At 42.2% G+C, this 23,786-nt stretch overlaps 1 protein-coding gene across 1 annotated transcript in view; it reads left to right on the top strand.

The window, feature by feature from the left end:
* The window catches only part of abcc8b (ATP-binding cassette, sub-family C (CFTR/MRP), member 8b), a 79,603-nt gene that overhangs the window by 37,514 nt on the left and 18,303 nt on the right, over positions 1-23,786 (top strand). Inside the window, exons 20-26 of the mRNA XM_060923109.1 lie at positions 3,079-3,177; positions 8,541-8,625; positions 8,680-8,781; positions 11,741-11,878; positions 13,327-13,440; positions 14,272-14,353; positions 21,144-21,376. Coding sequence (XP_060779092.1) covers positions 3,079-3,177; positions 8,541-8,625; positions 8,680-8,781; positions 11,741-11,878; positions 13,327-13,440; positions 14,272-14,353; positions 21,144-21,376 — 853 coding nt within the window. The remainder of the gene's footprint in view (positions 1-3,078; positions 3,178-8,540; positions 8,626-8,679; positions 8,782-11,740; positions 11,879-13,326; positions 13,441-14,271; positions 14,354-21,143; positions 21,377-23,786) is intronic.

Below are 23,786 nucleotides of genomic sequence, written 5' to 3' on the forward strand. Positions count from 1 at the left end.
GACAGATACGGTCTAATGTAAACTTGGCCATAGACACAGACAACCATTCACACTCACACCTACGGTCAATTTTGAGCCACCAGTTAACCTAACCTGCATGTCTTTGGACTGTGGGGGAAACCGGAGCACCCGGAGGAAACCCACGCAGACACGGGGAGAACATGCAAACTCCACACAGAAAGGCCCTCGCCGGCCACGGGGCTCGAACCCGGACCTTCTTGCTGTGAGGCGACAGCGCTAACCACTACACCACCGTGCCGCCCAGATCGTTTGCTGAAAGGCTGTTTTTAATTTTATCAGCATAGCTCCTCTTAGCTGCTTTCACCTCCCTTGTCAGTATGTTTCTGGTCTGATTATACAGAACTCTGTCTCCACTTTTGTAGGCCTCTTCTTTGTTCTGGCGAAGTTGCCTGAGTTTTGCAGTGAACCAGGGTTTATTGTTGTTGTATATGTGGAAGGTTTTGGTAGGCGCACACATATCCTCACAAAAACTGATTTAAGATCTCACAGTATCAGTCAGTTCATGCAGGTCTGAGGCTGCAGCCTCAGGTGGTGTTTACATTAGACCGTATCAGCGGATCATCAGATTAACGTTTTTAAAACGATTCGTGTGCACACAGCAACGCCAATACACGATTCGCGTGCACACAGCAACGCCAATACACAGATACGCTAATCACATGACTAATTAGATGGCACGTCACATGATCCCACTGCATATCGGGCATGCGCAAGTCACTCACCACTTGCAAGTGGAAGGATGGCAAGCGAACACCTTCTCCAGCAGATAAACACACCTGGCTGTGATGTTTATGTTCTTACTGAGTTTAAGCGCCTGAAGGAGGTAAATAAGTTGAAATGTGTAAATAAACCTCAGTGCGGCTCAGCGCTTCCTCCTGCGCTCCAAATCACTCCGCCCTGAACAGCGAGTGCCCTCTGGAGGGCGCGCACTCCGGCCCTGCGCAGCTCACAGAGCGCACGAGTTTAGCGCATGAGCAGTGATTCGGGACTGAGCCGCTGTGTGTGTGATCCCAACGCCAGCGAATCAGGAAGGTGGATGTCACAGTGACGTTGTCCAATGACAACGTCAGCTAGAGCTCAGCACTGCGTTTCCTCATACCTCAATGTTTACACAGCACCGGATCAGATACAAACTGGGTTGAATACGTGGGCCCTGGCGGATTCAAGTTGTTCCGCCTGTGGAGTCGTTTCCCAGCGTTTTAATGTGAACGGACAGTGCATCCGCGACGAAAATGAGACGGATACGGTCTAATGTAAACACCACCTCAAAAACACTCCAATCAGTGCAGTCAAAGCAGGCTTGTAGTTCCACTTTGGCCTCATCGGACCATCTCCTCACCGTCTTAACTACAGGCTTAGCAGCTTTCAGCTTCTGCCTGTAGGATGGGATAAGATGAACCATACAGTGATCAGATAGTCCCAAGGCTGCACGGGGGACAGAGTGGTATGAGTCCTTTAAAACAGTGTAACAATGGTCCAGAGTGTTAGTGTCCCTGGTGGGACACTTAATGTGCTGTTTATATTTTGGCAGTTCGTGGCTGAGGTTTGCTCTATTCAAGTCCCCCAAAACAATGAGCAAAAAGTCCGGGTGTTTTTTCCCCACATTGTTTATCTGGTCAGCCAGGTGTTGTAACTCCTCATTAATACACGCCTGAGGGGGGATGTAAACTCCAACCAGAATAAATAAGGAAAACTCTCGCGGAGCATAAAACGGTTTGCAGTTTATGAATAATGACTCCAGATGAGGACTGCATGATTTGTTTAGAACCATGACATCAGTACACCAACCTTCGTTAATGTAAAAGCAGATTCCGCCTCCCCTTGTTTTCCCTGTGAGCTCTGTTTTGCAGTCTGCTCGGTGCAGGTGAAATCCAGGCAGGTGGAGAGAAGAGTCCGGGATGTGCTCACCGAGCCAGGTTTCAGTGAAGCACAAGGCAGCAGATCTGTTAAAATCTGTGTTAATTGAGTTGAGGAGCAGCAGTTCATCCATCTTATTGGCCAGAGAGCGGACATCAGCCAGGTGAATAGATGGGAGCGCAGTGCAAAAACCCCGCTGCCTCAGCCTAACGAGCACGCCCACTCGCTTCCTCCCGTGTCTCCGGCATCCTCGGTGTAATCCATAGAGAGCTGCTGCTCCTCCAACAAGTAGCTCTGGAAAACTTTCCGGATCAATGAAAACCGATGAAAAAACTTTACTGGTGGTTATTCCAATGTTTATAAGTTCTTCTCTGGAGTCTGTGACCAGCAAAGGAGCGCAAAAAACAACAAATACACAAAAACATAGAAAATATGAGAGAGTGAAGTACCGAGGCAACCGTCTGCGGCGCCATCTTGGATGTAAAAAATAAAGAATAAAGTTAATGTTTTGGAATGGCCAAGTCAAAGTCCTGACCTTAATTTAATCGAAATGTTGTGGAAGGACCTGAAGCAAGCAGTTCATGTGAGGAAACCCACCAACATCCCAGAGTTGAAGCTGTTCTGTACGGAGGAATGGACTAAAATTCCTCCAGGCCGGTGTGCAGGACTGATCAACAGTTACCGCAAACGTTTAGTTGCAGTTATTGCTGCACAAGGGGGTTACACTAGATACTCAAAGCAAAGGTTCACATACTTTTGCCACTAACATATGTAATATTGGATCATTTTCCTCAATAAATAAATGACCAAGTATAATATTTTTGTCTCATTTGTTTAACTGGGTTCTCTTTATCTACTTTTAGGACTTGTGTGGAAATCTGATGTTTTAGATCATATTTATGCAGAAATATAGAAAATTCTAAAGGGTTCACAAACTTTCAAGCACCACCGTGTGTGTGTGTGTATATATATATATATATATATATATATATATATATATATATACGTATGGAAAAGGAATTAATCATTTGCTTGCACTGAACAGTGTAATATATATATATATATATATATATATATATATATATATATATATATATATATATATATATATCACACTGTTCAGTGCAAGCAAATGATTAATTCCTTTTCCATACGTCTAACATTACTATTCCTAAATGACACCATGGCTCTGATTTGTAGGAAGAGAGCTCCAGTGGCCTACGTTTCTCAGAGACCATGGCTCCTCAATGCCACAGTGGAGGAGAACATCTTATTCAACATGGCCCCTAACAAGAAAAGGTACAGAGCTGTCCAGCTCTGATTGAGCAGTTAGAAGTATTCTTCATGCTTCCTTCTCTTCATGGTTAGTCATGTGAAAAGCTCAGGCTGGTGATAGATACAAATGTGGACTATGCTTCAGCAGAGCAAGCACATTTCTCTGCACAAACACAATACCTCATTCTGCTGAGTTTCATCTTGACCCTGAAAACAAATTTAAACGCCTTTGTCTACTGGGCAAATTGTTTTATGGGAAATGAAGAAAAAAAAACTTTGCCTTTATAGGCACTCATCACATTTGAACCATTACAATCCGGTAAACACCAATTTCACTTCTCATTTAAAAGTCAAAAGGATTTTTTTTTCTAAATGTTTTCCAGTTTTTAAGATTTTGTTGTGAATATTTTACAGTTATTCCACGAAATCGAGTTGTGCATGAGCTGATAGCTGGCGAGGCACGTAGCACTGAGTTGGCTATAAACCATGTACGACAAGATTCAGTGGAATAACGATTTTATTCTGTCCATGTACAGTGGTGCTTGAAAGTTTGTGAACCCTTTAGAATTTTCTCTATTTCTGCATAAATATGACCTAAAACATCATCAGATTTTCACACAAGTCCTAAAAGTAGATAAAGAGAACCCAGTTAAACAAATGAGACAAAAATATTATACTTGGTCATTTATTTATTGAGGAAAATGATCCAATATTACATATCTGTGAGTGGCAAAAGTATGTGAACCTCTAGGATTAGCAGTAAATTTAAAGGTGAAATTAGAGTCCGGTGTTTTCAATCAATGGGATGACAATCAGGTGTGAGTGGGCACCCTGTTTTATTTAAAGAACAGGGATCTATCAAAGTCTGATCTTCACAACACATGTTTGTGGAAGTGTATCATGGCACAAACAAAGGAGATTTTTGAGGACCTCAGAAAAAGCGTTGTTGATGCTCATCAGGCTGGAAAAGGTTACAAAACCATCTCTAAAGAGTTTGGACTCCACCAATCCACAGTCAGACAGATTGTGTACAAATGGAGGAAATACAAGACCACTGTTATACTCCCCAGTAGTGGTCGACCAACAAAGATCACTCCAAAAGCAAGGCGTGTAATAGTTGGCGAGGTCACAAAAGACCCCAGGGTAACTTCTAAGCAACTGAAGGCCTCTGTCACATTGGCTAAGGTTAAGGTTCATGAGTCCACCATCAGGAGAACACTGAACAACAATGGTGTGCATGGCAGGGTTGCAAGGGGAAAGCCACTGCTCTCCAAAAAGAACATTGCTGCTCGTCTGCAGTTTGCAAAAGATCACGTGGACAAGCCAGAAGTTTATTGGAAAAATGTTTTGTGGACGGATGAGACCGAAATAGAACTTTTTGGTTTAAATGAGAAGCGTTATGTTTAGAGAAAGGAAAGCACTGCATTCCAGCATCAGAACCTTATCCCATCTGTGAAACATGGTGGTGGCAGTATCATGGTTTGGGCCTATTTTACAGCATCTGGGCCAGGACAACTTGCCATCATTGATGGAACAATGAATTCTGAATTATACCAGCAAATTCTAAAGGAAAATGTCATGACATCTGTCCATGAAATGAATCTCAAGAGAAGGCGGATCATGCAGCAAGACAACAACCCTAAGCACACAAGTCGTTCTACCAAAGAATGGTTAAAGAGGGATAAAGTTAATGTTTTGGAATGGCCAAGTCAAAGTCCTGACCTTAATCCAATGGAAATGTTGTGGGAGGACCTGAAGTGAGCAGTTCATGTAAGGAAACCCACCAACATCCCAGAGTTGAAGCTGTTCTGTACGGAGGAATGGGCTAAAATTCTTCCAAGCCGGTGTGCAGGACTGATCAACAGTTACCGCAAACGTTTAGTTGCAGTTATTGCTGCACAAGGGGGTCACACCAGATACTGAAAGCAAAGGTTCACATACTTTTGCCACTCACAGATATGTAATATTGGATCATTTTCCTCAATAAATAAATGACCAAGTATAATATTTTTGTCTCATTTGTTTAACTGGGTTCTCTTTATCAACTTTAAGGACTTGTGTGAAAATCTGATGATGTTTTAGGTCATATTTATGCAGAAATATAGAAAATTCTAAGGGGTTCACAAACTTTCAAGCACCACTGTACACTGGATATTGAGAAACAGAGCATCTTTTTCTTTTTTGCAAATTCAAGAAACAAACTTTGTACAAAACATCTGACAAAATCATTTCCACTGAGAATGTAAACAAACTGGCGAAATGACAGGAGCAATTTGTGAAAAATGCCATAATTCTTGAAAAAATTAAAAAAAAATACATTCTCACCATCAAATACTTTCATTCCATGTTTTATTGCTTTTTTATTTTGGGGGGTTTTCTTCTTCTTCTTCTTCTTGAGGGTTTCTTAGTGGTTGGCAAACCAACTTAAAGGTACATTACCACCAGTGACTGGGCTGGAGTGTGGAACAGGAGATATTTAGTGGAACAGCCATATTCTTTTAACCATTTCTGTTTCTTTTAAATATTTTATCATTTTGGGGGTTTTGGTTTTGAGTTTTTATTTTGTCCTCGGTTGGTTCAGCAACACATTCTGCCATTTTGTTTTTTCTCTACTCATGGTATACGAGCTGATAGCCTCATAGTAGAGTAGCCAATCAGAGTGCACAATTATTCATATCCAGTGAACATGGATAGAATAACAGCAAGTATTCATGGTTAGAAAATATCTCATCTCATCTCATCTCATTATCTCTAGCCGCTTTATCCTTCTACAGGGTCGCAGGCAAGCTGGAGCCTATCCCAGCTGACTACGGGCGAAAGGCGGGGTACACCCTGGACAAGTCGCCAGGTCATCACAGGGCCGACACATAGACACAGACAACCATTCACACTCACATTCACACCTACGGTCAATTTAGAGTCACCAGTTAACCTAACCTGCATGTCTTTGGACTGTGGGGGAAACCGGAGCACCCGGAGGAAACCCACGCGGACACGGGGAGAACATGCAAACTCCGCACAGAAAGGCCCTCGCCGGCCCCGGGGCTCGAACCCAGGACCTTCTTGCTGTGAGGCGACAGCGCTAACCACTACACCACCGTGCCGCCGTTAGAAAATATGTGGAAAAAAAATCTGGTATTGCTTAATCTCTGTGTAATTACAATGTTAAATGTCTTGAAATCATAATAAAATAAGTCGATGAGTTAAGTGACAGTTTTAGGGCTGTTGGATATTTCTATGAAGCCATGGGGAAGAATATTACAGCTTGGATATTCTGTTCGAGATGTTATATAATGAAATACACTCTTTGCAGTCTCTGAAGCTGAATTGAGATGGTGCTATTTTCTCAGGGTGACATCTCTAGAGAGGCATATTCCAGCAGGCTTTATTTTCATTCATTCATTAGGTTCCATATTATAATAGCTAGTTATAATGTGGAAACAATATGGAGTGAAGTCATCAGAAGCCATTTGTCATATCATTTGTCATGAGTACTCAAGCACAGTGAAATTCGTCCTTGGCATTTAACCCACCTGAAGCAGTGAACACAAACATGCACACACAAGTGAGCAGTGAACACACACACATACCCAGAGCAGTGGACAACTACAGTGGTGCTTGAAAGTTTGTGAACCCTTTAGAATTTTCTATATTTCTGCATAAATATGACCTAAAACATCATCAGATTTTCACACAAGTCCTAAAAGTAGATAAAGAGAACCCAGTTAAACAAATGAGACAAAAATATTATACTTGATCATTTATTTATTGAGGAAAATAATCCAAGATTACATATCTGTGAGTGGCAAAAGTATGTGAACCTCTAGGATTAGCAGTTAATTTGAGGGTGAAATTAGAGGCAGATGTTTTCAATCAATGGGATGACAATCAGGTGTGAGTGGGCACCCTGTTTTATTTAAAGAACAGGGATCTCCCAAAGTCTGACCTTCACAACACATGTTTGTGGAAGTGTATCATGGCACAAACAAAGGAGATTTCTGAGGACCTCAGAAAAAGCGTTGATGTTCATGAAGCTGGAAAAGGTTACAAAACCATCTCTAAAGAGTTTGGACTCCACCAATCCACAGTCAGACAGATTGTGTACAAATGGAGGAAATTCAAGACCATTGTTACCCTCCCCAGGAGTGGTCGACCAACAAAGATCACTCCAAGAGCAAGGCATATAATAGTCGGTGAGGTCACAAAGGACCCCAGGGTAACATCTAAGCAACTGAAGGCCTCTCTCACATTGGCTAATGTTAATGTTCATGAGTCCACCTGAATAACAGTGGTGTGCATGGCAGGGTTGCAAGGAGAAAGCTACTGCTCTCCAAAAAGAACATTGCTGCTCGTCTGCAGTTTGCTAAAGATCATGTGGACAAGTCAGAAGGCTATTGGAAAAATGTTTTGTGGACAGATGAGACCAAAATAGAACTTTTTGGTTTAAATGAGAAGCATTATGTTTGGAGAAAGAAACACTGCATTCCAGCATAAGAACCGTATCCCATCTGTGAAACATGGTGATGGTAGTATCGTGGTTTGGGCCTGTTTTACTGCATCTGGGCCAGGACAGCTTGCCAGCATTGATGGAACAATGAATTCTGAATTATACCAGCAAATTCGAAAGGAAAACATCAGGACATCTGTCCATGAACTGAATCTCAAAAGGCCCGTATGGATAATAGTTCCTGATATTTCACTCCGATGATGTCATTCCCAATGTTTTCCTGCTGACTTGATGTGTGTTGTCAAAAGGGCGAACCGGTTCAAAATTAAAATTCTTTTAATTAACTTGACTTTTGTTTGTTTGTTTTGTGGCTGTGTTGATATCATATCAAGAAAATTACATGGTGGCACAAAGATATGAAGTTTATCTTCTCATGTTGAAAATATTTTCACTTGTTCGCTTCGCTCACTTGTGAGTATATTCAACACTTGAAGATAAACTTCCTATTGTCACGCAATCGTGACCAATGCACAAGCTCAATATATGTCAGTATATTAAAGCAACACAGTACAAATGTATGAATTTGATGCATACATTTCTATTGCTTTGCCTACACACGTGAAACTAATACTGTTTGAATAGGGCTTTAAAGCCCCTTTAGCAAAATGGAAGACCTGACATTTTAAATCCTCCATGAGACTTCCTTATTATGTGCCCTACATGTCTGGCAAAATCATTTCGAAGTGCACTGAAGCTGATGTAAGTTTTGCTTTAGGCAAATAGCGACAGTTTGATTCTCCAATAGTATGTGATGGCTCCATTTAGAAGAACTTTCAAACTTATATTTCGAAGTTATTGTGAGAAAAATATTGATATTCCTGAAGGTAAGGTATAGAAGACAGCAAATTTGCATGGTAATTTAAATATATTGTGCCTTCAGGTACGCAGAAGTGATTGAGGCATGCCAGCTCCAACCTGATATCGACACACTTCCCCAAGGAGACCAAACCGTGATTGGAGAGAGGGTATGTGTTTGTGTGGGTATATATATATATGTGTATGCATGTGTGTTTGTTCAGGTTTCTCTGTCTCTTTCTCAGGGCATTATTCTGTCTGGCGGGCAGCGGCAGCGTATCAGTGTAGCCAGAGCTTTTTATCAGCAAACTAAAGTGGTGTTCCTGGTAAGTGCAGCTCATTTACAAAGTACCACTATTCTTCATCTGCGTTCACGCTGTGTGGTTTTTGACCTGATTTTGTGGTCACAGACACAAATGACACACTGAAACAGAATTATTTGGTCATGATTTGAGATCTTAGAATGCATAATGCACATAATGTGTTCACCAGCGCCCCATTTAGTGCCACTTTGACCAAAAATAACCAATGACAAAGTTCTGGCAGTATCCAAAATCAGTGTTTTGATTAAAAAAAAAAAAAAAGTGTGCTATGATTCTGCTATGATGATCTTCCAAATCCACAAATCAGACAGCATAGGATTACATTTACAGGAAACCTACAAGTAAGCAAGAGTAATGAAGAAACATCAATGAACCATGCTCATGAACAAAAAAAAATCTGAATGTTTCAATTTATGCAACCCTGTTTTCTGCTTGAGCCCAGATCATACTAATTAATGACATAAGAACATAAAATTTCCTTCAGCTGCAAACCTATCATTAGACATGGCAAGCATGTTAATGCACAATCTGTTCGAGAATTCGGTCATGATTTTATTTGGATCATCTTGTATGGTACAGAGGTGGACAAAGTACCCAACTTCATTACTTCAGTCAAAGTACAGATCCCACTGGTGAAATGTTACTCCGATACAAGTGAAAGTTGTACAGTCAAATTTTTACTTAAGTTAAAGTACTGAAGTACTTGCTTTTAAAAATACTTAAGTATTAAAAGTACATTTTCTGTCAATGCATTGTTGTATTATTGCCACAACACTTACAAAACCTAATGCTATTACCAAAGACAGAAATGTGAATTCACAAAATGAATGCATGCTGTGCCATCATGGTGGTTTAACATTAAGCTTGCTAGACAGTGAAACTCCACCTAACATGCTAGCAAACGCTTTTCAAACTCATCATATTGGGTAGCTAACATTCCTAGAAAAGAAAGATTTCTCCATTGTTTATTTGGCAAGATTATGCTAAAACGTTTCTGAAAGGACTTCAGATAAGTTAACGTTGTTCATGTTAGCATAATTCCATTTTTACATGCTAAATAACAGTGTCCACATTAACTAGCTATGTGTAAATGTGAGCCGTGGACAAGGCTATGGCAACTTGGCGGGCAAATCCATAGAAAGTCATTTGACTAACCAGACCGCACAGCTATTGCAACAATATCGCAAGCTCTAAAAACACAGACAACTTCATTGCAAGCTTTCTCTTGGAATAAAACGTTTATATACCTCAGCATGCTTCCGCAGGTTGGACGGCGAGTTTTTGTAGGCCGTGATGTGGTTCATTTTCAGCAAACAAAGCAAACATTTCAAACAAAATTTATCTTTAATCCTTTCAGAAAACTGAAACATGGGTTCTAGGTAAAGCCATGAGTGTGCGCATTCCCCAGAAGAACTGCCTCCTTCCATTCTGTCATCAACTGATCATGTTCAAATAATGCTGCTGAGAAATAATTGAACTTGATTTTATCCAGTCTATGGACGTGACCCTAGTGATTACTGATAGGCTGTCTGTCACCTGAGAAGAAAAAAAAAATCATGTTTTAGAAAAGAAAAAACATCCACTTTCAAAGCTGCTTCATAGTAACGAGGACCCTGATAGAAATGTAGTGGAGTGAAAAGTACGATATTTGTCTTTCAAATGTAGTGAAGTTAGTCACAAGTTTCCAAAAAAAAGTAATACTCAAGTAAAGTCCAGATACTCAAAAAGTGTACTGAAGCACAGTACTCAAGTAAATGTACTTCGTTACTGTCCACCCCTGGTATGGTATGACAAGTAATTAAAAAAAAAAACTGTAATCACACAGTATAAGGTAAAACTAGTTTTAGGCTGTATTGAGATCAGTGTACAATTTTAAAAATGAGGTTTAGGGTTCCTTTTGGTGAAGTACTTTAAGCATTTTTCCATATTGTCAGGAAATTTGAGCTTGAATCCCAGCCACATTATAGCCATCTGTGGATGGTTGATAAGGAGTAGTAATTTCCCACAAACAATTTCTCTCACATAAACCTGCATCTGTATTCAAATTTAAATACCTAAACTCATCGATTGTCCATTGCTAGCGACGATGACGGCTTCATTAAGATGTGCAGAAATGCAGATGGGCTGCGAGGCCCACACCAGAGTGACGGAGTTGCCCGCAGTGGTGGCACGAATGGCCCGGCTAAGCAGCCATGGAATGTCTGGCCTTGTGAGCACTCACATACTATTCTCCTCACCTAATGAAGTGTCTTGCACAGTAAGGTAAGACAAACGATGTCATGCCCCCATCGTATTGTCTCTCTGGACCTCCAGACCAAGTAGTGCACAAAAGTGCCACAGACCTGACAGGTATGGAAGTTGCCCCGCAGTGACAACTGACCTGCTGAGTGATGCCATCCATTGGCCATTTGAGTAGCTCTTCCACATGCCATCTGATGGTGTGCCATTGACCGCGTTGGGTTCATCTACTGCATTGCACCAAAAAGCGCTCTGCTGCCAGTGCCTTATTGGTGATGTATTATTTAACCCCTAGCTGGAACCCAGGCAGGTGCTACCACTCTGAGTCAGAACGGACCTGGGAGCAATGGTGAATAAGGGGTAACTCCACTTTCCCCAATACTCAAGTGCTGCTGAGCCTGAGACTCACCACCGGTTGCAGTTTAAAGTCATCCTCAGGACTAAATGCCAAAACTAGATGTCAACAAACTAGTAACCTAAACCACACTGGCACTGACCAGGCAGTTACTAAGGATGAGCAAACGCAGAGGCCGATATTAATGTTCATGAACATGCTATTTGTTTGTCTTGTGAGCTTCATATCTGATCTCACACATGAAAATAAAGACCTCCTGCTTCTGCACCTCCTATTTATATCAATTATCTATTCGTTCTGAATGAACTGTTTTCATATTTTGTTACATTGTAGTGTGTACAAATGGATAAAATTGTCTGTTACCTTCAGGATGACCCATTCTCCGCTCTGGACATCCACCTGAGTGACCATCTGATGCTGGAAGGAATTCTGAAGTTCCTCAGACAGGAGAAAAGGACAGTGGTGCTGGTCACACACAAACTGCAATACTTACCACATGCAGACTGGGTGAGAACCACACATCTGATGCATATTCATACACTCTTAACATGGCTCTGCATTAGCAAGCCACATCTACTAACTCCATGTTTTTTGGTTGACCAGTAATTTAAGGGGCGGAATGGTGGTTGGCACTGTCGCCTCACAGCAAGAAGGTTCTGGATTTGAACCTCATGGCCGACAAGGGCCTTTCTGTGTGGAGTTTGCATGTTCTCCCCACGTCTGTGTGGGTTTCCTCTGGGTGCTCCGGTTTCCCCCACAGTCTAAAGACATGCATTTAGGTTAACTGGTTACTCTAAATTATCCATTGATCAAGCTTGGAAAGGGATGGGCTCCACCAAGTTTAAAATGCCCCAGACACACCAATGATGAACTGTTAAAATGTCATCAGTGGTGCCCTTACAGGCTATGGGGAAAAGAAGAAATAATTTTAAGAAAAATAAAAATCAACTATTACTGTATTCTATTCCATAGTTAAAGTAAAAATAAATAAACTAGAAAGTGCATTCCCTGAAGAGAATGTGGGTTATTGCGCAAGAGGTAGCAGACTGTTAACACTGTGAGTGAGTGAGTGAGTGAGTGAGTGAGTGAGTGAGTGAGTGAGTGAGTGAGTGAGTTGGGCTGAGGTGCCATATGAAGTTTGGTAGATGTGTGGTGAAGTGTTACTGAGCAAAACATTTAAATGGGCCCAAAAACGAATGGAAGTCTATGGATGGAAAAAGGGATGAGCAAAAAGAAAAGAAAAGATGAGTGCAGGTCAAAAACAACTGCAGATATGTGTCAGGGAACTTGGCCTGACATCTCATGTGAAGTTTGGTGCGTCTCTGATGAAGCGTGTCCAAGCAGGACACACTTCATAAATTGGGGAGGGTCGCGTCGGGTAGAGCATGTGGTGTTACAAACAAAAACCAACCAAAAAATTGCTGTGGTGACCTCTAAAAGGAGCAGCTGGAAGAAGACATGGTATAAAGAATGTAACCTTATTAACAGTGTAATAAAGCAAAGAAACATAATGCACCAAATCCAATGACAAAAGGTGTGGGGCAAGAAGATCCCAACTTTCAATTTCTATTTCATTTTACTGAGTAAAGTTATCACGCATTCTAATTGGCTCCTGAGTAATCTGTAATAATGACTGACAAACTGGTGATAAATTCCATGAATTTTCAATGTACTGGGGCCGAATACCACACAGGACCTAATGCCCCCTTTCCCTTATCACTTTGCATGAAGTGGAGAAGTGTATCAAAGTATTGGCAATCTGTTAAGGCCAAAAAAAATACAAGTGTAGTCTTCTGGAGCTGATTGGAAAGTTGATTTCATGTAGTCTACCTTTCTTTAGGATCCACTGGGTTTTTTCTTCATCTTTTTTTTATTTGATTGTACTGTTTTCATAAAATGAAATTATTATATTATCCCTATAAATATATTTATATTTCCTTTCTACAATCTCTAAGATCATAGCCATGAAAGATGGGACAGTCCAGACACAAGGCACATTAAAGGACATCCAGTGTGCCGAGCCTGAACTGTTTGAACACTGGAAAACCCTGATGAACCAACAAGACAAGGTGATGAAATGATTAACTTTCCACCTTTTCTGTGAGGTTAAGGGGAATGCAAACATGAAGTCAATAAAATTCCTCATTATTACCTTCACCAACTGGAGGTGATGTTTTCGCCTCTGTTTGTTTGTTCCCAACATAATTCAAAAATTAATGAATGGATTTTGGTGAAAATTTGAGGAAATGTGATCCGTGGGTCAAGGAACGATTGATTAGATTTCAATGCAAATTCAGACATGTATGCGGATCCAGCAGTTTCTTTTTTTGTTGTTTGGTTGTTTTTTGTTCCCCAGCATAACTCAAAAAGTAATGAACAGATTTGGATGAAATTTGGTGCACAGCTTTAGTATTATCCAAGATTCAAGTGTTTTGATTTTGATGTCCATAATATGTGGCTTGGTGGAGGTATACACTCTATCGAGTGCCCTTCTAGATTGGCCTGTTTTCAGATGTTAAGCTTAATCCTTCCACAGAGGTCATCAGAAAATGCATGTAGATATTGTAATGTAGGGCTTTATTTTGGACTGGTGCAATAAAAATCCATTGTATATTGTGCTTCCACTGTTTTTTTTTTCTTGTCTCTATAACAATTATTATTATTATTATTATTATTATTTATTAATTGTTTGACTGCAGTTCATTGTAATATTTGTTAAACATTTGGTTTTGAACTTGAAAGCAGACTTCAAAAAAGAAAAGAGCTAAATCTCCATTATGCATTACATTATTTCTCTATTTTTTCTGTAATGAAAAAAAGTAAATGTCATTAATTCCCTCGTAGCCAGATGTCAGGTTTACTGAGAAAGCTTTAGTATGGACTCTGTTTTTCTCTGACAGGAGAACACTGTTGAGCTAAAGAGGAAGAGTTTCAGGAGGATGTACACCAGAGACATACTTGCCACAGAGGAAGACGATGAAGGTAAAGTGTGTATTCACATCAGAAATGATGAACATGTTACCCACTCAAATAAAAAAACATGACAAGAGAGTTACAGTGTCTTGCAAAAGTATTCATCCCCCTTGGTGTTTGTCCTGTTTTGTCATATTACAAGCTGGAATTAAAATGGACTTTTGGGGGGTTAGCACCATTTGATTTACACAACATGCCTACAACGTTAAAGGTGAAAATTGTTGTTTTATTGTGACACAAAATAATTAAGATGAAAAAAAAAAACAGAAATCTGGAGTGTGCATAGGTATTCACCCCCCAAAGTCAATACTTTGTAAAGCCACCTTTTGATGCAATTACAGCTGCAAGTCTCTTGGGGTATGTCTCTATGAGCTTATCACATCTAGCCACTGGGATTTTTGCCCATTCCTCAAGACAAAACTGCTCCAACTCCTTCAAGTTAGATGGGTCGCGCTGGTGTGCAGCAATCTTCAAGTTATGCCACAGAGTCTCAATTGGATTGAGGTCTGGGCTTTGATTAGGCCATTCCAAGACATTTAAATGTTTCCCTTTAAATCACTCCAGTGTAGCTTTAGCAGTATGTTTAGGGTCATTGTCCTGCTGGAACATGAACCTTCATCCCAGTCTCAAACCTCTGGCTGACTCAAACAGGTTTTCCTCCAGAATTGCTCTGTATTTAGTGCCATACATCTTTCATTCATTCCTGACCAGCTTTCCTGTCCTGGCAGATGAAAAACATCCCCACAGCATGATGCTGCCACCACCATGCTTCATTGTAGGGATGGTGTTCTCAGGGTGTTAGGTTTGCGTCACACATGGCATTTCCCATGATGGCCAAAGTTCAATTTTAGTCTCATTTGACTTGAGACTCTTCTTCCATGTGTTTAGGGAGTCTGCTGCCTGCTGTTGGGCAAACTCCAAATGTGTTTTCTTAAGTAATGACTTTTTCTGGCCACTCTTCCATAAAGCCCCGCTCTGTGGCATGTATGGCTTAAAGTGGTCCTATGGACAGATACTCCCATCTCCACTGTGGATCTTTGCAGCTCCTTCAGTGTTACATTTGGTGTCTTTGTTGCATCTCTGATTAATGCCCTCCTTGCCCAGTCTGTGAGTTTTGGTGGGCGGCCTTCTCTTGTCAGGTTTGTAGATTAGATTAGATTAGATTAGATTAGATTAGATTAGATTAGATTAGATTAGATTAGATTAGATTAGATTAGATTAGATTAGATAAAACTTTGTTGATCCCTTTGGGAGGGTTTCCTCAGGGAAATTAAGATTCCAGCAGCATCATTACAGATAAACAGAGAAAAGAAATAGAGGAAAACTTTCAGATAAATTAAAATAAATTAAGTATTTACATATACAAATATAAAAAGAAGATATGGGGAAGAGAGGAAGGGTGGAAAGGGGAGGGGGCGGCAGGAGAGATATTGCACTTTATATTGCACATTGTCTGGTATTGCTTATTGTTAGGCTAGGCCACTGCTTCTTCCTGTCCTCTGTCCTCCTGTTACCCCTCCCCCCCCCCCCCCCAGAGAGGAGTTGTACAGTCTGATGGCATGAAGGACAAAGGAGTTTTTGACTCTGTTCATCCTGCACTTGGGAAGGAGCATTTGGTCACTGAACAGGCTCCTCTGGTTGCTAATGACGGTGTGCAGAGGGTGACTGGCATCGTCCATGATGTTCAATAGTTTGTCCATAGACCTCTTCTCTGCCACTGTCACCAGAGAGTCCAGCTTCATGCTGACCACAGAGCCAGCCCACCTGATCAGTTTGTCCAGCCTGGATGTGTCCTTCTTGGATGTGCTGCCCCCCAGCACACCACGGTGTAAAACAGGACACTGGTGACCACAGACTGATAGAACATCCACAGGAGTTTCCTGCAGATGTTAAAGGACCACAGCCTCCTAAGGAAGAATAGCCTGCTCTGTCCCTTCCTGTAGAAGTGTTTGGTGTTGCAAGTCCAGTCCAGCTTGCTGTCCAGCCACAGCCCAAGGTACTTGTAGGAATCCACAGCCTCCACCTCGACTCCCTCGATCAGAACTGGTCGTGACCTTGGTCTGGACCTCCGGAAGTCAATGACCAGTTCCTTGGTCTTCGAGGTGTTGAGCTGCAGATGGTTCCTGTTGCACCACACAGCAAAGTCCTTCACCAGGCTCCTATACTCCTCCTCTCTGTCGTCACTGATACACCCAACGATGGCTGTGTCATCGGCAAACTTCTGAATGTGACACAGCTCCGAGTTGTAGCAGAAGTCCGCGGTGTACAGGGTGAAGAGAAGAGGGACCAGCACCATGCCCTGGGGTGCTCCAGTGCTGCTAATCACAGTGTCAGATGTGATGTCCTTCAGCCTGATGTACTGTGGCCTGTCAGTGAGGTAGCTGGAGATCCAGGTGACCAGGCAGGGGTCCACTCGCATCCTGTTCAGTTTGTCCTGAAGCAATAGGGGCTGGATGGTGTTGAAGGCACTCGAGAAGTCCAAGAAGAGGATCCTCACTGTGCCATTTCCCTTATCCAGATGCGAGTGGGCTCGATGTCGCAGGTAGAGGATGGCGTCTTCCACACCAACACCTGCCCGGTACACAAACTGCAGACAGTCCTGGGCATGTTGTACCTGGGGTCTGACAAGGCTGAGGAAGAGCCACTCCAATGTCTTTGTCAAATGTGAAGTGAGTGCCACTGGTCGGAAGTTGTTCAGCTCGCTGGGCTGATTCTTTTTGGGAACTGGAACGATACATGTCTTCCAGAGGGTGGGCACTCTCCCCAGCTGCAGGCTGAGGTTGAAGATGCATTGGAGTGGTTCGCCCAGTTCAGCAGTGCAGGTCTTCAGTAGTCGGGGACACACCTTGTCCGGGCCTGCCGCTTTCCTGGGTTGAAGCTTCCTCAGTTGACCTCTGACCTGGTCTGCAGTAATGCATGGAGGAGTCTGTGTTGAGGTGGAGGATGAGGGGGAGAAGGGGGCTGTTGTGATGACTGGGGGGAGGTGTGTTGAGGGAAGAAGGAGAGATGGCTGCAGTGAGGGAGAGGGTGGAGGGGATGCGGGCTGGTTGAACCAATTGAAGAAATCATTCAACTCATTCGCCCTCTCCACTGTTCCCTCAGCGACTCTGGTCTTTGTATTGTGGCCTGTGATGGTTTTCACACCTGCCCAGACCTCTCTCATGCTGTTCTCCTTCAGCTTCTGCTCCACCTTTCTCCTGTAGCTGTCCTTAGCTTCCCTCACGCAGCATTTTACCTCCTGCTGTGCTGCTTTCATCGCCTCCCTATCCCTGCTCCTGAAGGCGGCCTTCTTCCTGTTGAGGACAGCTTTGACTTCCTGTGTTACCCATGGCTTGTTATTAGGGTAACACCATACAGTCTTAGCGGGGGAGACCACGTCTGCACAGAAGTTAAGGTAATAAGGTAGTGGTGCCATATTCTTTCCATTTTGCTATATTGAATTTAATGGTGCTCCCTGGGACATTCAAAGTTTGGGATATTTTTTATAACCCAACCCTGATCCATACTTCTCCACAACTTTGCCTCTGACCTATTTGGAGTGCTCCTTGGTTTTCATGTTGCTTGCTTAGTAGTGTAGCTGAGTCAGGGTCTTTCCAGTAGAGGTTGATTTATACAGACATCATGTGACAGATCATGTGACGCTTTGATTGCACACAGGTGGATCTTAATCAACTAATTATGTGACTTATGAAGTGAATTAGTTGGACCAGCTCTTATTTAGGGGTTTCATGTAAAAAGGGGTGAATAACTATGCACACTCTAGATTTTTGTTTTTTTATCTTAATTGTTTGTGTCACAATAAAACAACAATTTTCACCTTTAAAGTGGTAGGTATGTTGTGTAAATCAAATGGTGTTAAGCCCCCAAAAATCCATTTAAATTCCAGCTTGTAATGCAACAAAACAGGATAAACATCAAGGGGGATAAATACTTTTGCAAGACACTGTATATTGTATTGTGAAGGTACTGTAATATATATTTAAGCGCTGCCTAAAAGAAGAGCTCCTGATGAGTGTATGAGCAAATTATTTGCAAGGGCACAAAACGTGCAGAGAATAATAATATAGCATATGAAAGAACCACTGAATTGTGTAGTGTTGTGTATTTCATGTCAATAAACTGCTGCACTGTCTTGTGACAGTGACACCAATAATGAGATATGCATCACAGTTATGAATACATATTTATTCCTTTCTTTGACACCACATGCCATGCACCAGAAACAACACCATGACATTTATTATGGTGTGACTCTGCTGGGTGCCTGGTGGACAGCAGTGAACCAGCGCTTTCAATTTACATCATTACTATATAGTTACGATCGAATATTACCAGACAAAAGAACTAATCAATATCCATCAGTGGTAGTTTTAGATTGTCGACAACTCAGGAAAGATGCTCTTAAGTGCTATTGAACTATACAGTAATTATGTTTTCACGAGCGTGCAGAGTAAGAAATCATTCATATAAAAAAAAGCATACAATGGAAAGATGCATTGCCCACTATGAAAAAAAAACAGCCTCAATGAGGCTGTAGTTCGTACCAGCCACTGTTGTATGTGGGTTTGAAATCCGATCAATCCTGTAGGAGGAGTCGCGATTTTTGTGAAATTGCATATGACCCGTGTAGCCGCGTCCATGGCAGGTGGCACCACCTGGTGAACAACTCTTGTTGAAATATGTCTTTAGAGTCTTCTGGGTAAGTTTCAGTGAAAACATCCTAGCAGTTTACGAACCGTAGTATTTGGTGTGATGAGTCACCCAAAAATTTCAAACGCCCATAAAATGTTAAATATGACAGGTGGCATCACCATCTTGACAATTTTAACGCATACCAACCTGGAGAACGTTCTGTAGGAGTTTGATCAAAATCTAATCACTCCTGTAGGAGGAATAGCGATTTTCATGAAATTGCATGTGACTCCTCTGTAGGTGGCGCCACCTGGTGAACAACTCGTTGGAATATGTCTAGAGTCTTCTGGGTGAGTTTCAGTGAAAATGTCCCAGCTATTTACGAAGAGTAGTGTTTAATGTGACGAGTCACCCAAAAAATTCAGATGCCCATGAAGTCATAAATAGGACAGGTGGTGCCACCACAAGTTTTGTGCACACCCACCTGGGGAACATTGTATGTGAGTTTGATTGAAATCCAACCAATCCTGTAGGAGGAGTAGCGATTTTTGTAAATTGTGGAAATTTACTTTCAACTGAAAAGAGGACTTTGGACCACTGAGCAACTCTCCAGTCCTTTCTCTCTTTAGCCCAGATAAGATGCTTCTGACATCATCTCAGGTTCAGGAGTGGCTTGATATTAGGAATGCAACAGTTGTAGCCCCTTTCCTGAAGACATCTGTGTGTGGTAGCTCTTGATACACTGGCACCAGCCTCAGTCCACTCCTTGTGAAGCTCTCCCAAGTTCTTGAATCGATTTTTCTTGCCAATCCTCTCAAGACTGCAGTCATCCCTGTTGCTTGTGCACCTTTTCCAGCCAACCTTTTCAGCAATGACTTTCTGTGGCTTACCATCCTTGTGGAGGGTGTCGATGATCATCTTCTGGACAACTGTCAAGTCAGCAGTCTTCTCCATGATTGTGGTTGCGTGTACTGAACTAGACCGAGAGATCCACAGTATTTACAGTTTTACTCAAACGCGAAATAAAATATTCTCAGATTTTGAGATTTGTTTTTAAATTTCTTTTTACACTGTAGGCCATACTTATCAAAATTAAAATAGAAAAATGCTTGAAATGTTTTAGTTCACGTCATGAGTCTAGAATATATGAAATTTTCATTTTCTTAAATAACTAATGGAAAATTTCAAACTTTTTTACAATACACATCTAATTGCTAGAGATGCACTAGGAGATAGTTCTAACACCACAGCAATTTGCCAGTACTAAAAAATTGTTCAAGTACTTATCCATTTATGGAAGTTACTTCCTGCTATCACATTATTATTAGCTATAAACAGTGGCTCCTTCACCCCACCCCATTTTTTCCCCTTTCCCTTGAAGTTAGCAAGACCAAATAGTTAAGCTTTAAAAGGAGACTATTGTTCATTCATGTTACTTCCATATTCAGACCTTCAGGCGACACGGTGGTGTAGTGGTTAGCACTGTTTTCTCACAGCAAGAAGGTTCTGGTTCAAGCCCAGCAGCCAACGGGGGCCTTTCTGTGTGGAGTTTGTATGTTCTCCCTGTGTCTGTGTGGGTTTCCTCCAGGTGTGCCGGTTTTCCCCACAGTCCAAAGACATGCAGTTAGGTTAACATGGGGGCGGCCCTGGGCTGAAGTGCCCTGGAGCAAGGCACCTAACCCCCAACTGCTCTCCAGGCACTGTAGCATAGCTGCCCACTGCTCTGTGTGTGTGTGTGTGTGTGTGTGTGTGTGTGTGTGTGTGTGTGTGTGTGTGTGTGTGTGTGTGTGTGTGTGTGTGTTCGAATGTGTTCACTGCTTGAGATAGGTTAAATGCAGAGGACAAATTTCACTGTGCTTGAGTGTGCATGTGACAAAGGCTTCTTCTTCTTCAAGTTTTATGAAGCTGGACCTTCACAAATTTTACTTGAATACTGTTCTATCCTACGCTGCTTCTTTGTAATAATCTCAACAACTTCCGTGGTGCTATTTTGTGTTTCAGGTATGTGTTCATTCAACACTGAGCCTTTTGCTGTGTGTAAAGAACATCATTGCATGCATCAACTCTTGAAGATGTTTTCAAAACTTTCTTCCAACTTTGCATGAGCCACACTAAACTCCTGTGAAATGAAAAACACCACTCTGACTGCAGTGTTTGGTCCCCACAGATGGTTCCCTGTGTACAGATGAGGACAGCCTGACAGCCGAGCTGCATCAGAGAAACACTATGCTATGGGGCTCACTGGGGACATACCTGCGAGCAGCTGGCTTCCTTTTGCTTCCACTGCTTATCCTGTCGCAGCTCACCAAACACTCGCTCATGCTGGCAATAGACTACTGGCTCGCCCACTGGACATCTCAGGCTATCGCAGCTCGTACTAACTGCACATCATCTGCACAGGTGACGACGATCAACGTCTATGAAGGTTTCTGTTCAACCAGATCGGTTTGAATATCTTGGACAAGAATAACTTCTTGTTGTTTCTGGGTTTCATCATTTCTAGTTCTTGTGAATGGTGTGAAATTCAGGTGAGTGTCATGAAGTCACAGAGATCGAACACACACATTGAAAATATAGCTGTGTTAAAAAGTATTCAAGATCCCTCCAGCAATTAGTGATCGAGGCCGGAATGCAATAACAAACAATGATCCCAGGATCGACACGTTTGATGTTTGTGGCTAGCATACATTTTGGATGAGGCTAATGGATTTAGATTAATAGGAACTGCATATTAAAACGATATATAACATACAGTATAGAACTAACACTCACCTGACAAGGCATTATTTGGCTTAGTAATAGACGATCATTATTTGGCTCAGTAATAGTAAGTTTCATAATAAAGAGGTTTGTAAAAATAATAATAATAATAATAATAATAATGGGGCAGCACAGTGGTTTAGTGGTTAGCACTGTTGCCTCACAGCAAGAAGGTTCTGGGTTTGAGCCCAGTGGCCAATGGGGGCCTTTCTGTGTGGAGTTTGCATGTTCTCCCCGTGTCTGTGTGAGTTTCCTCCGGGTGCTCCGGTTTACCCCACAGTCCAAAGACATGCAGGTTAGGTTAATTGTTGGTTCTAAATTGACCATAGGTGTGAATGTGAGTGAGTGTGTGATCTGCCGACTTGTCCAGGGTGTACCCCGCCTCTTGTCCATAGTCAGCTGGGATAGGCTCCAGCTTGCCTGTGACCCTGTACAGGATAAGCAGTAATGGATGGATGGATGTTAATCATAATATTTCTTTCTTTTCATTTCATTCCTATCTTTTTGTTTCTTTATTATTATTATTATCCATCCATCCATTATCCGTGACCGCTTATCCTGTGCAGGTTCGCAGGCAAGCTGGAGCCTATCCCAGCTGACTGTGGGCGAGAGATGGGGTACACCCTGGACAAGTCGCCAGGTCATCACAGGGCTGACACAAGGAGACAAACAACCATTCACACTCACATTCACACTCAATTTAGAGCCACCAATTAGCCTAACCTGCATGTCTTTGGACTGTGGGGGAAACCAGAGCACCCGGAGGAAACCCCCGCAGACACGGGGAGAACATGAAAACTCCACACAGAACCCCCCCCATTGGCCGCTGGGTTTGACCCCAGAACCTTGCTACTGTGAGGCAACAGCGCTAACCACTACACCACTGTGGCGACCTATTATTACTACTACCCCCACCACCAAACAACAATAATATTATCCAATATCTTTTATCTATTTTATAAATAACAGTGTCTTAAACAGTGTTAGAAGCCACATCCAGTGGGGAAAATAAGTATTTGATACACTGCCAATTTTGCAAGTTTTCCCACTTACAAAGAATGGAGAGGTCTGTAATTTTTTATTGTAGGTGCATTTCAACTGTGAGAGACAATCTAAAAAAAATCCAGAAAATCACTTCGTATTATTTTTAAATAATTAATTTGCATTTTATTGCATGAAATAAGTATTTGATCACCTACCAACCAGCAAGAATTCTGGCTCTCACAGACCTGTTAGTTTTTCTTTGAGAAGCCCTCCTCTTCTTCACTCATTACCTGTATTAACTGCACCTATTTGAACTTGTTACCTGTATAAAAGACACCTGTCCACACCATTCAATCAATCAGACTCCAACCTCTCCACCATGGGCAAGACCAAAGAGCTGTCTAAGGACACCGGGGACAAAATTGTAGACCTGCACAAGGCTGGGATGGGCTACAGGACAATAGGCAAGCAGCTTGGTGAGAAGGCAACAACTATTGGCACCATTATTAGAAAATGGAAGAAACTCAAGACGACTGTCAATCTCCCTCGGTCTGGGGCTCCATGCAAGATCTCGCCTCGTGGGGTATCAAGGATCATGAGAAAGGTGAGGGATCAGCCCAGAACTACACGGGAGGACCTGGTCAGTGACCTGAAGAGAGCTGGAACCACAGTCTCAAAGATTACCAATAGTAACACACTATGTCGTCATGGATTAAAATCCTGCAGCGCACGCAAGGTCCCCCTGCTCAAGCCAGCACATGTCCAGGCCCATCTGAAGTTTGCCAATGACCGTCTGGATGATCCAGATGAAGCATGGGAGAAGGTCATGTGGTCAGATGAGACCAAAATAGAGCTTTTTGGTCAACTCCACTCGCCGTGTTTGGAGGAAGAAGGATGAATACAACCCCAGGAACACCATCCCAACCGTGAAGCATGGGGTGGAAACATCATACTTTGCGGGTGCTTTTTTGCATAGGGGACAGGACGACTGCACCGTATTGAGGGGAGGATGGATGGGGCCATGTATCGCGAGATTTTGGGCAACAACCTCCTTCCCTCAGTAAGA

The sequence above is a fragment of the Neoarius graeffei genome, chromosome 6 (assembly GCF_027579695.1).
Source record: "Neoarius graeffei isolate fNeoGra1 chromosome 6, fNeoGra1.pri, whole genome shotgun sequence".
NCBI classification, from domain to species: Eukaryota; Metazoa; Chordata; class Actinopteri; order Siluriformes; family Ariidae; genus Neoarius; species Neoarius graeffei.